At 46.9% G+C, this 13924-nt stretch overlaps 1 protein-coding gene across 1 annotated transcript in view; it reads right to left on the bottom strand.

Annotated features, from left to right (window-relative positions):
* SIGMAR1 (sigma non-opioid intracellular receptor 1) overlaps positions 1-7786 on the bottom strand; it is a 106027-nt gene extending 98241 nt beyond the window's left edge. The window contains exon 1 of the mRNA XM_086960270.1: positions 7425-7786. Coding sequence (XP_086816396.1) covers positions 7425-7572 — 148 coding nt within the window. The 5' untranslated portion in view covers positions 7573-7786. The remainder of the gene's footprint in view (positions 1-7424) is intronic.
* Between the last annotated feature and the right edge of the window lie 6138 nt (positions 7787-13924).

Here is a 13924-nt window from a genome sequence, read left to right as displayed (position 1 = left end):
GAGAACAGCATTAGAAGATGACTGCATGTCAGCAGGGGGCCAGGGTGAAATTACATTTGCAATGAGGTAATCTTGCTTAATTTCTAGAATTGTGCCTACAGTTTTTAAATAAAATCCTTGAGATTATGTCACGTCACAGAACTGAAACTTCGTGCGAGTAAAAATCCTATCGTAAAAATCCAAACGAACTAAAAGTGGCTTTTATTCGCATCATGTGTTATTTTGAGAATTTTTTTAAGTAAAATGCATCTTTGCAGCAAAAATGGACACAGGTATGCATTTCACTCTTAAAAAAATAGGGCAAAGACCAAAGCTGGGAATTTAGGTAATAAATGTTTGTAGCGTTAAGTGTAATTTTAGCATAGAAATATATGCAACTTAGCCTGTGGATAGTTATAAGATCTAAACTAACGAGAGGGAACGATTAATAAGAAATAAAAGAGGTCTGGAGATGTAAGCATTTTTAGGTCGAGTTTGTTGTGAGTCTTTATAAATTCATCATATAGTGTTTAATTAAACTTAAACTGTTCCTGAGTTCTGACTATCAAAAAGGACAACAGGGCTGAGGCCTCATCAATTGAAATTCCACAATGACTCTTACATTTTGCTAATCTACATTTAATTGGCTCAATGTCAAGTTGTCTAGTAGGAAATAGGCCCTGGCAGGCGATGCAGGGAAGATCACATTCTAGATGCGAGTTGTATCGAGCTCCCTCACTGTCAAAACAGAGGAAACCTCAGAGGTAAACCTGTTTTTTTAAAAACACCTTTGGAGGAGGTGAAGAGGTGTGGCGCAGTGGCCAGGGCGGCTGACTCCAGAACCCGGGGGCTCACGGTTCGTCGTCCACCACCCCCCACACCCCTCACCTCCCGGCAGATCAGCCTCGCACCATGTGACTCTGGGCAATAGCTCGCTTAATGTTCCCAACGGCCCACAGCTCCTTGACACCCTCGGGTAATTGTTTGCGCTTTACAAATACTGGACATTTACAATAACTTGGTAATGAAGCCAGAGCGAAAGTCAATCCCCAGAGAAAACGTGCATAAGAAATTCCGCGTACAAGTGTTTAAGGATAGTACCAAAGAACATTCAATCACATTAAATAGTACGACAAATGCTACAAGTTTAAGATCACAGGAAGCAGAAAATCAGATTAGTCATGTAAATGCTACTAAGCAATTGAATGTGACAACATAAATACTGGAGGGTAAACCCTATCTGTGCAGCAGCCCAAGCCTGGCACAGTGGGCTTCAAACCGCGGTCTTCAAACCGTATCTCTGCATTCAAGGTGCTCACAATGTTCCTTTTGGCATGAATAATTTATGTCACTTCATAACTGTTTCACATAAATGCAGCCTAGTTGTAGAAATGTGGGGTGTAGTTTAATGTTCGGGAACCAAAACAAAATATTTCTCCAGCAAACCGGCTCACTCCAGCTAGACACCAACATTCCTCTAGGTCAGGCTCGTCGACGCTGCAGAACTATGCCGAGTTTTAGAACCCATCAGTTCGAAGAAGACTTAGTCGTGCAACATGCCTGGTATTTGTGTAACCAGTTCTCCCAGTTAACTAGATATCGCACCACAGTTCAGCAGCTTCCCTGGTGATCAAGGCCTTCTCCTGCTCCAATGGACTCTACCTTCTCCTGTGACCATTTTCCTCTTGAGCTGGCAGCAAAAGCCCTTAGCACAGTAAGCTGTAAATGTCTTGGTGTGCCTGGTCTGTAAACTGGCTTCTCAGTTTCAGCCAAAAGTCTTTGAAGGATCCTCCCAGTCAAGGCGGGTTAGACCTGAACTCTTCACGTAGCGTTTCCTCAAACTTTTTGCTTTCTCCTTCTAGGTTTTGCAGATTCTTTTGTGGTGGCCTTTCCCAAGTTAAATGCAGTGCGAAAGTACGCGTACCCTTCCTACACACGTTTGGAAGTGGTGTTGAACTGGTGTCCCGAAATACGTGTCCAGCCTGCCATTAGAGGCTGGTGTGCGCCCTTGCACCAATGGTATACCTAAATACGTGTGTGCTTCTGCACGGGGGTGGGTTTGTGTCTGCCTGTCTGGAATCGGCAATGATTCACGACACTGGACTGCAGGTTCAACTATTACTTATATTCATTTAAAAATGTATATTATACAGAGGCTCCCAAACTACTTTCTGCCCTGATGGCGACTCTATTAAGTGTGTTAGGATCGAAACACATATGAATATGAAATTAGCAGGAGCAGTTTCATTTGTTAAAGCAAGTGATGCTGAATACACCACTTACTTTCATTTCTTCGTGCTCCTGGAATTCGTATCACCCCTAATATTACTGCCTTGAATGCATATGTTATTGCTCACCTTCTTGCAGGCATACACTAGCGCTTGAATAGTGCACTGATGCGCTCACCGTTTCATTTGTTGTTCAGAGATGGTTTGCAGTTTGACAACAATTTGAATATACTCTGGCAGTCTGGGGACAGACTGCACCTCCATAAATGCTTCAGCTTACCTTTGAAGCAACATGAACAACTGCAGCAGATAAAACTGTTCCAACACATATTATTCCCTTATTTAAAGAGTCTGCCTGGACACTTGGTGACACAAATGTCTCTGTTGCCAGACTATGCCAGATTTATGTGCAGTATATAAACATACAACATAACACTCCAAAGAAACCCAACATGGCACAGTTATGCCTAAAGAAGAGTAGTTGACAGTACTTGCCAACAAGTTGTGAGAGCCCCATATACAACAGAATACATTAGACAGAACACTTCACCATCCATCAGAGATCAGATACACCATAAAGTCAACACAAATTACAGAGCATCACATCAAGCAAAAAGCACTTCCACTATCAGACTGTAACTGGTGGAGAAAGAGCAGATTAGTAGCAACAGCCATGCAAGCGATTGATAAAGGTCTACGGTCTCTTTTCTGGAAAACAAACACTGGACAGTGATTACAAAATGCTTTGAGACTACCAAAAGGACTGCAGATATTCCTGTTACATATTCATTCAACAAGTGTCCTCACACCAAGGATGTCGCACTGCATACTCTTACAAGGACCGCGCCACGGTAAAGACAATCACAAGAATATCAGACTCTGAACTATGATGGAGAGGTTGAAAGTACAAGGACTGAACCCGGAAGGACCACAATGTTAAACTGATGGCAGACCGAGCCCTATGCAAATGCCAAAAGCTTAAAGTAACCCAATTCCCTACTGCTGCGCTCCACCAAGTATTATGTACTTAGTAAACAACTACAACAACAATCAGCCATTTACGCTTTTTGGGTTGATCCAGGCTGCTTGCCGAGTCCCAGCTTGTAAGGCAGGTCTGTGTCAGTCCAGGTTGGTTTCAGGAGGACATTTATTTATTTATTTATTTGAGCATTTTAATAGCGCTAGCTAGACCTGAAGGCACCAGAGTGCTTTACAACAGTAAATGTTCACATCAAAGATAACAAGTCTATACAGAGGATTTGAGTCAGAGCGCTTTACAACAGCAAAGGTTCACAACATAGATAGCAAGTATAGTACACATGTATTACACAAGCAATGGCTCCCAGTAGCACTTTGCTGTGCATTGCTCAGCTCTCGGCCTGAAAATTGAAAAGCCGACACTTAAGAAAAGTGGATAAAACCAAATATACGGAAAGGGGCAACATCCCAGTCATAATGTATTTCATCAGTACATGCATACTATCTGCACATCATTCATTATCACCATTCATGAAAAACAAGAGGGGAAAGCGTCTCTTCCTAGGACAGTCTCTCTTGTTCTGTACACAACCTCGCCTACTGGGCTGCTTTCCCCTTCCTTTATTTTAGCCAAGAATAAGCTATCCATGGACCCCATATCATCTTGAGGAACTAAGTTTGTTTTTTTCTTTAACAACTGTAGTGTGTGGTCACTGCCTGCTGGAGCTCCTAGGAAATTTTAAAAAGTGCTCTTGCTTCCTTTGAATTTTTCCTGCATTTCACCAACTCTCCGGAAAATCGCATGTGCAGAAGATTATAAATGTGCAATGCTGTTCCTTTGTACTTTGTGCACAATTTTGAATATTTTTTTACCCCAAGTAAAACATGCGTTGCTAGTCAATTTTTGACAAACCTATGTAAAAGCATTGTTAGTGATTGTTGTGGTCTGTGCTATATAGAACTCTCAACACAAGACCTATTGCATTGCAAACAGTAGTCATCACGGACAACAGGAGGGAGGGCGGGGAGAAGGCACGGACAACAGGAGGGAGGCAGAGGTGAGAAGGCTCGGACAACTGGAGTGCGGGTTGGAGAGTAGACAAGGCAGTAGGAGAACATTAAAGAAAATAGTGCTCACAGTCTTAATAACATGTACCGTGCAACACTTAAAGTAAAGGGGGCAGTAAACATGAGAGGATACAAATGACAACATAGCCGTAAAAGGAGGGACTAACAAGCCTATCAGAAAGCAGCATTTAAGAAGGACAAAGACACAAGCCAATGAAAAATATGGGTGGGGGAGTAGGCGGGGCTTCCCTCACGTACTGAACTTCAGCAGATCTTCACCAGAGCAGCGCTTGTGTGCGGACTCTAGGCTCGACTTAAAAACGCATAAGTTGCTGGATCTGAATGTTAGCTTGTCTTATAAACCTACCCGTGATTTAGGCAAAGCGAAGTTAAAACAACCTTTTTAAGAAATATATATATATATATTTTTAAATAACGCACCTCAGGCTGTGCTGGTCTGCTCACAGGTCGTTATTGACCTAGGAGGCACCATGCACATTTGTACAGAGAGGAAAGCTGTGACCTAGGGTGGTAAAACTTGGAACGTAAAGAGAATACAAATAGTTTCTAAAACACACTAATGTCCGCACAACAAAACAACAAACTCTTAAGGAATGATGAAATGGAACGACTGCTGGATATTGCAGAAGAAATGAAATCCAAGGAAAACATGCAAATTCAGGGACCGTGTCAGGTTACACAATAATTAAAAAAAAAAAATTTTTTTAAAGAACAATGGGGAAATACCTTTTAGGAAACGAGGCCCCTGGAATAAGTAACTTCATAAAAGTATTTGTGCATTGTGTTCTCATAGACGTCAATGTGGAAAGCTCACGTTCCAATGGGACAAAGAATGCTGCAGGTGGCCTGGCATGGTCATTATGAGCAGGTAACTTCACGCCCCCCATATCTGGTACCACATCCCAGTAATCATCAGGCCGCCCCAACCATGCTCTAGTTTAGGATCGAGCCGAAGATGGACCTCTTTAAAGAGCACTACAACACGATGCAGTGGCAGTGAACTTCTGCTTCCAGAACATATCTACCTATCCAATAATTTGTTGACTTTGCCTTTGACCCTGTACAGAGCTGCTCTGCCCTTTGGTTAGATGTGCACAATAGAAATATCACACACATACCTTTGGTTGATTGCAAAAGTAAAAATGAATTGCAGTCTACTGTATGTAACAACGTAGTGGCATCTGTAGGGGATAGTGGAATCTTTGGTCAAAGCCAAAGAAAGGCAGGCATGAACAAAATGGCTGCAACTCTCTCAAGCATTCCCCAACACAACCATAGAAGCGCGCACACTGACACAGATATTCAAGAAAGGCATGCCACTCTCAGGCATGCAGCAAAAAGGATAACTCAGCAACAAAAAACCTCTGCCGAGTTGGAGAGGAAGAAATCACAGCAGAGGCTTTGCTGTGGATACGGGTCCGAAAGAATGTGGCCCACACTTAATGGCCATCTAATAACAGGAACAAAGAATTTACGGGAATACAGGGAAAGGCACATGGAGTCACTGTTCAGTGTCCGTGGAAAGGGATCTGTGAAAGTGCTATTAAGCCCAAATTCTAATGACGGGGCCAAGGACAATAGGACACCAGTAAATACACTGTAAAATTCCGGCAAGACCCCTACACCACATGCTCAGAACCTACATCTGTTACGGTGAGGAAGTAAGTAAGTAATTTTGAATTCGGTTTCATTATTTAAAGTGTATACACAAGGTAAAATCCAATAAAAATTTAGAATAAGTTATGATTCAATAGAGAACAGATAACACATTTTCCCATGCTGTCACTGACCCTTGCAAGACCAAAACACGTTAGACACAAGGGCAACAGAATCACTGCTTAAAAGCATCAAGCTTCAGAAAGACATAATCTCACTGTACAAATATTCAAAGTCAGACAACACATGGTCAAATCACAATATGGAATCTGCTTCAAATTCCTTTTCAACTAAGCTAAATTGGCATGAAGTTTCGACCAAGTCAATATTCACTGAATGAAGTAATTTTACTGATCTATGAACAAATTAATCTATGAACAAGTTCAATGACTTTTACACTCACTCAAAAAAGCACTGCAGCCCTGGCTATGATGTGAGGAAGCACAATATAAAATACTCAAGGAGAGTCTAACAAGCCTGGATTCCATGGAAAACCAAGACCTAGCAGGACACCTCATTGCAGACAAGAGGCAGCATCTAACACTTAAAGAAGCAACTTTTTTTAATACAGCCAATTAAAGCTCCAAGAAATACCTATGTCTATAAACGGATCCTTAAGTAAATTATGGGTGGACGAAAAACTTTAATAAGACAACAAGATGATCCACTAATAGCAATGGCCTTGAGGCCAAATTACCTTTTCAAAGAAAGGCGCTGTCCCATCAAGCTAGGACAAACTGTGTATTTCATGGTGTAATCGGACAGATTATGTTTACGGATACAAATTACAAACACATTGACTCAATTAAACTGCACTAACTAATAAAGAAACAGTAGATGCAGCCACTGGATTATAACTGAGCACCTACATTTGGGCCTAGAGAGATGCAAACAGGTAGTTCATGTGCAGGCCAATCTGTGTCATTTTCATCAATTTCACTTATGTGTGTCACCCCCTAGACTAGCAACTCTCTGGATCGCCTCTCTATACATGCCATTTTCCGTCCTTACATCTTGAACTATAATTTTAGCCACACTTCGCATTGACTACATGCAGAAATAAATATTTTTAAAAATTAAAAGCCGTATTCATTATAATTTTAAATGCTGCTTGACATGTACAGGTCTCAGCAGAGTAAACAGGCACAACAGCTAGGTTTAAGATATGTGCATCGGTCGCTGAGCCTGGGTCATGCACTTTAAGCTCGGTAAATTAATTCAGACTTTTCTTCAGTTTTTAATGCTAGCCATTATATCAGAGTTGTGTGCTGAAAGTTGCCAGTTATCTATGAAGTTAATTCATGCAATTTTAAAGGAAGGAAAATAACACTACATCCTCCAGAATTCACTGATTTAACAAATCAACTGTTTAATGAAAACCAAGACTGGTACTGTGATGCCCTGTAAACCAGACGTTCTGTCAACGAATCCCAAACTACTTGTGGGTCTCCCATCTATGCAGGGTCCGCCCCAGGGGTTAAAACGGGGTCTCACCTGCATGCTGCTTGGCCAGCTCTGCGATGTCCTTCTGGCTGAAGAGGTAGGTCTTCGAGCTCAGCCACATTCGCAGCAGCTGAATGACCACGGCCAGGGCTGCCACCACCAGCGCTGCCCGCAGTGCCCGGGAGTTGAGTATAGCCATGCTGCAGCCGGAGAGGACCTTAGGGTGCAAAGCTCCACCTGCAGGGCGCGCGCTGACTCCCCTGCCCTGGCCGCAGACTGCACACGCCCTGGCGCGAGACGCGAAGAGTGGCACAGAACGGGGGCTCCGCGCGCACGCGCCCTGCTTGACACAGACAGCCTGGAGACGTCCCGAAAGTCTAGCATGCACAGGTTACCAGCCGCCTGTCGTGGAAGAAGGGCCAGACATTGTAGCTAATGTAGGCGCCATCTTGGAAGGGAATAGCTTCTAGTTAGTCTCCCACCATATGAGGATAAGAGCACTTAGGCGCTCGATTTCCTCCGTATTTGAGGGCCTATGTGTCTCATAAATGAATAGGAACAAAATAATGAATCCTATAAAGAATGCCTCCCCCCTGTTTAATCAGATGTTATGGCCTACTAAGCACAGACTCTCACAGTTAAAGAAAAAGAAGCGATATGGCATTTGACTTTCTAGAGCTGATTATTTGCTGCCTTACTAAAAGAATATATATATATTTCAAGTTTAAGGTCTCTAGTTATACTGGATGGAGTTTAGATTTGCTTTCACTTACCTGGGTTTGGAGAAGTTCTCTCTAAAGTATCACTAGGTCGCCCCTGTTTTAAAGTCTGTGCACCACTGTCAAGTTTCCCAGGTCAATGCCTGATGTCCTGCTCCAGTCTAGTTGTTTTTTCTTTGAATTCTGGGACTTGTATACTTGTTTATTACATTATAAAAATAGGACTACAAGTCTCAGAATCCAAAGGAAAAAAAAATGGACTGGAGCAGCACACTGGACCAGGGAAACTAGGTAGCTATGTTTGAGTGCGATCCTCAAATACTTTGCCATCCCTAACAACTCATCCTAATATGACTGGTATCGACAGGTCATCTTTTCTATCATAAAACCCTTCAAATAAGCATTGGCAATGCCAATAGGTCTGGCTTATGAATTAAAGTGACTTTTCTTTAACAGATGGCTCGAAACACTCAATAAGTCATCATAAACATACTAAATAAGACTATAAGTCCCAGAATTCCAACAAAAAACCTGTAGTGCAACAGCACATCACGCATGGACTTAGGAATCTTGGAAGGGCTGCGGGCGTCCATCTTGCAAAAGTATTGTAAATAGGCTATCATTGCTTTAACGTTCAAGCATTTAGAGCCAACGTGTTGGCCATCTTGGAATGGTACAACAATGACGCACTACAGACAACAGCATTCCATAATGTCAACCTGGTTTAGAGGAAGTGGCCATGTGGAATGCGGCACACTGCACATTAAATTAGCGGCATACAAGCTGTGGTATCCTCTTATGAAATATTTTATTAAAAAGAGGAGAAACGGATGTACAGTGGATGCGCTGAAGGTGTGCCAAAGTCAAGTCTGTCTGCGCCCTTGCACCTGGTCTGCGCACAGTGCCAGAACCCCCCGACTCACCGCTAAACTGCTGCGTTCTTCTGTTCTTGCAACCCCTGTTGCCACTTGCCCACTGCTGCCAAATTGTTAACTTGCGCCTACTGCAAGTTTTCATGCACCTTACACCCACTGCTCCTACACCAAAAGATTCCAGCACCCCACTTAGTCATACTCACACTAACCAGCCACATGTTAAAGCTCACATAGATGAAACACTACCCAGACAAGACGCCACACTTGCATGCATGCTCCTCTACACCAGCTCGCTCACCAAATACTCCACAGAGATATGGGACCTACTGCATCACCACTCTCCAGACCTACTCTTCCTCACCGAAACAAGGCTAAACCCAAATTCTACACTAGATATAACTACAGCCATACCCTCTGGCTACAAGAACGTCAAGCTAAAACATCAGCGCAATCCCAGAGGTGGAGTCTCCATCAAATTCAAAAATACCATCCGCTGCAGCACCTACATAGACAACTCAACAGCTACATGGAACAACTCACGTTCAAGATAAGCATCACAGTCAACTTCTTCTGGGGTGGAACCATCATATTCAGACCACCAAGACCCTGCAACAATTTCACCAGCAACATCACAGACTTTGTCACACCCCTTTTCATCAATGCCAGTACCGTTATCCTCCTCAGGGACCTTGACTTTCACCTAGAAGATTACACAACTCCAAACTCTGCAGCCCTTCTAGAAAACACTGTAAACCTTGGCCTCACTGTTAGAACTGGGGTCACCAATTCCACTGTGGTAGCTTGGCGCGAGCCGGAAGGCACCCAAAGGCAAGGTGTAAAGCAGAAGGGCTGCACACACTCTCCCTGAGACAGGGAAACACACGCAATAAAAGGACACCACACCAGCTAGTTGTTTAAAACAAGATTATTTTATCTAGGCTTGTCTCATTGCAGGTAACCCGACTGGGAGAAGATTTTAATTACAGCGCTCATCCCCTATGTTGGACAGGCCTCGTGGCATGCCCGACCCCTCCCCGCATGGCGGGTCGCGGACCCCTGCTACTCCTGTTCCCCGGACAAGAACAACCCCTGCAACCCACCGGGTCAACCCACGGCCCTTCCCCAACGGAACCTTGGCTCCTGAACACCACAGTCTCGGCTGGCCCGGGTCCCTTCCAGAACCCCTGTCTCCGGCCCAGCCGCCATTTTGGACACTACACGACCAGGCCTCGTGGCCTCGGGTCGACCTCGGCCTCGGGCCCAGCCAGGCCCCGACATCGAGGCACCACCATCCACCCAGGGGGTAGAGAGACCACTTGGCAGGTCAATGGGGGAAGGAGTGTCGATGGCTCCCCTCCGCCAGGTTTCGATCGCCCCCAGCCTCCCTGAGGCGCTGGCTCCACCCCCCTGCTGGGTGTCTGGACTCCCTCATCCCGGACCTCCCGACCTCCAAGTGCGAGGGTCAGGACATCAAAGGGCACCAGACCTATAACTGGGGCAGCTCCAGAGCAGGAAGGCAGTTGTATCCTGGAGTCGAGAGACACTGAGACAAACTCATCCTTGGAGGCCTGCTGGCGCTGCCGCGGCTCCTCTTCGTGAACCATCCTTGGAGTCCTGCTGGCGCTGCCGCAGCTCCTCTTCGTGAACCACCTTCAAGGCCTGCTGGCGCTGCCGCGGCTCCTCTTCGTGAACCACCTTCAAGGCCTGCTGGCGCTGCCGCGGCCCATCCTCGTCGTGAACCATCTTCAAGGCCTGCTGGCGCTGCCGCGGCCCATCCTCTTCGTGAACCATCTTGAAGGCCTGCTGGCGCTGCCGCGGCCCCTCCTTGCGAACCCTCCAGCTCGAGGATTGTGAGCTCCACCCCTGCTACTCCCGTACCGGACCGGTACTCAGACTGTCCCGCTACCCCTTTCCCCAAAGAGACTAGAATTGACGGGATCCTCGAATCCTGGTCCCCACTGTATCGTCAAGTTAACCTGCTTCAGAATACCTATAAAAGTATACGTAACCTATCTTGGTGTGGTGTCCGTCTGTGGGGGGGAAGTTACTTGTCTGTACGATTACCTGAGAGGGCCCTCGCCAGGAGGCCTCTCCCCCTTTACTCGGCCGACCCTCCGGGTCCCCGTCTAACACCCTACATATGACAAAGCTGCTAACGCCCCACTGGTAGAGCCAAGATAGACATCAGCTTTTGTCGAGCATGAAAGCTGGGTGGAGACCTGGGAATTTGTTTTAACACCTTTCCAGCTAATGACACGGGTGGACTGTGGTGCCCAGTACAGGAGCATGGGAGCATTTAGACCAAGGATCATGTGTGTGCAGCAGTGGTGAAAGGAGGTGCAAATACTGAAGATGCTCCTCCTTTTGCCTGGCAGGCTCCTTTTCCCCTCTTGTTCTTCCTCTGCTGGGTCGGCTCCCAACAACAGGAACACAGTTCCCTGCTACAAGGTAGGTTGTAAAGAACTCTCCCCTAGCCAGGGGTCACATCAGGCCCAAAACATACAACAATTAGGGTAATGCCCACTTCAAGGGGCCCATGGTCACTGTACCTCCTTATTCCAGGCCTTTATCAGGTTAACTGGGGCCAATTGAGCCCAGCTACAGTTCCCGGAGGGATGGGGTGGTCGCGGGGCTGCCTCACTGCTCACTAGAGGCCCAGCTTCCTCCAGAGTCTTTCGCCCTCCCCCGGGGTTTTTTACCTTAGTTTTTGAGCCTTCTAGGGCCCCTTGCGGCGTGGTACGCAGGCCAGGCTTGAGGCTGATAGGGGGAACTTGCGCTCTCCTTCGAGCCCCCTCGTCGATTGCAGAACTGGTCCCGGACCTCTCGCAGCTTTCCTGAGCTCGGGGCCCAATCAGGAGCAGCTGGGGGGAGGCGCGCCCGCAGCCGCCAATGGCAGCGCGGCGCGTCAGCCTCTCCCCAATGGCGGTGCAGTGTTGGCGGGGGCCTAGCCCAGGTCGCGGCCGGTGCCTCTGTCACGTGACAGTGGAGATGGCCTCAGAGGTCCAGAGCTGCCTTACTCGGTACTGGGGCGACCCTCTCCTGGCTCCGGGGGCCGCCACGAGGACGGAGGCAGCAGCGGAGCCTCGCCAATGAGGCGCTGGGGTTGCGGCAGTGGGGACAGGACCCAGAGTACTTCCAGACAGTGCAGGGCAGCACAGGTAACCCTGGGCCGCAGTGGTGAAGGCAATAGCGCTTTAAGGGGCACGGCGCTTTAAGGGGCACAGCGCTTTCAGCACACAGCGCTTGGTAGTGATAGTGCTTAGGCACCTTCAGCGCTTTGGGGGCATTCAACAGCAGTTTCTTGCAGGCACAGTTCTTGGTAGGACAGCGCAGAGAGTTTATAGCGCTTAGAGAGGCAGACAGTCCAGGCAGCAAGCAGTTCTGGCAGTTCAGGGCACCGCTTAGGCGTCACAGTGCAGGGGAGGCATAGTTCTGTCAGGGAAGCGCTTGGATGGTGCAACGCTGTTACCTGGTTGATCCCTCAGCAGTCCTCACAGCAGGTAAGTGTTTCCTTGCAGCGCTTGATGGTTCCAGTGCCTTTCTGGGGTAGTTTCTTGGGTGGGGGGGAGAAGGGGGGTTGAGTTGGTGGGTCAGAGGTAGGATGGTTCCCCTTGGCTCACTGGAGGTGGTTTCCTGGGTTCCCCAACACTGGCCCAGATCAGTGGGTTCGCAGAGTCTCTCACCTAACTTAGAAAGCAGTGCCTAGGCCCAGTCAGTTCCAGTGGTGTAGGTTCCTCCCCTAGGCCCAACCACCTAATCTCCTGCAGAGGTTCCCCCAGGTCCAGTGATGCCCCAACTGACAGGCAGATTTCCCTCCTTTCCCAATACACCCCTAGGTCAGGTGACCACTCTCTAAAGGCGGCAAGGTGTAACCCCTCCCCTATTCTGGAAGGTTCCAGGAGCTTCCACATTCTAGGCTATGGTCAGAAAAGGCGGGTTGGCAGTGTTACTGCGTCCTAATGTCCCAGCCTGCTCCTGACTACTAGTGCGTGTCTAAAAAGGCCACTCCGCAGTAGCAGGGGCCTGTGGCAGCCATGTTGTTAGGAGAGAGCACCTGCACCTCAGCACTGATTGACAGTGGTAAGGCGCCCAGAGATCTAGGTCCAACAAAAAAGATGGTGAAAAAAACAAGGCAAAGGACAAAATAAAACGGGGTAAGCCCACCCTAGGGCTGACAGGTCTAACACTCACTCACCACGTTACGGAACCAACCGACACCACCAGACACCTATTGGACTAGATTTAATCCTCAATCAGCAACATAATAGTCGAGAAGCCAGAAAACATGACCTGAACAGACAATGCCCTCCCCAGTTACAGCATACCCATCCTGCACCACCACAGATCTACCACTAACAGAACCACCTGCTGCACCTGGAAAAGTATCACAGAAGAAGAGTGGTCTTCCATTCTCTCCATGCACCAACCCAAGCAAACCAGCAACTTGTCGAAAGCCATCAAGAACCGTAACAGCTGAATCTCCGCATGTGCCAACAACCTGTCTCCACTCAAGCACATGTAATGGAAAGAGCCCGACCATGGGCCACTTGGTACACAGAGAAACTCAGGCTGATGAAACGCCACGGCAAGCAACTGGAGTGCAAATGGAAAACAAGTCAAGACACCACAGATAAAGACATCTTCAAATTAGACTTAAGATGCTACTACCAGCAAACACTTGTAGAAATCGACGACCTTTTCAAGAAGTCGATGAGATCTGAATTAACCGAGCAACTCCTGTTCCATCTCCCTGCTTCGCTGTCCAGCCAAAGGGATTGAGAAGGCCATTAACTAACAACTCACAACCCACCATAAACTTCACCATCTTTTAGACAACACACAATCAGGATTCAGGAAGAACCCCAGCACTGAAACTGCACTAATTGCGGCCACCAATGAACTAAAACATCCTGGATTGAGGAGAAACAGCAGCCTAATCCTGCTCGACCTGTCTGTG

The sequence above is a fragment of the Lissotriton vulgaris genome, chromosome 3_1, assembly GCF_964263255.1.
Source record: "Lissotriton vulgaris chromosome 3_1, aLisVul1.2, whole genome shotgun sequence".
In the NCBI taxonomy this organism is placed as follows: domain Eukaryota; kingdom Metazoa; phylum Chordata; class Amphibia; order Caudata; family Salamandridae; genus Lissotriton; species Lissotriton vulgaris.
The sequence above is the reverse complement of the archived record's forward strand: the minus strand, read 5'-3'. Positions and strand labels throughout refer to the sequence as shown.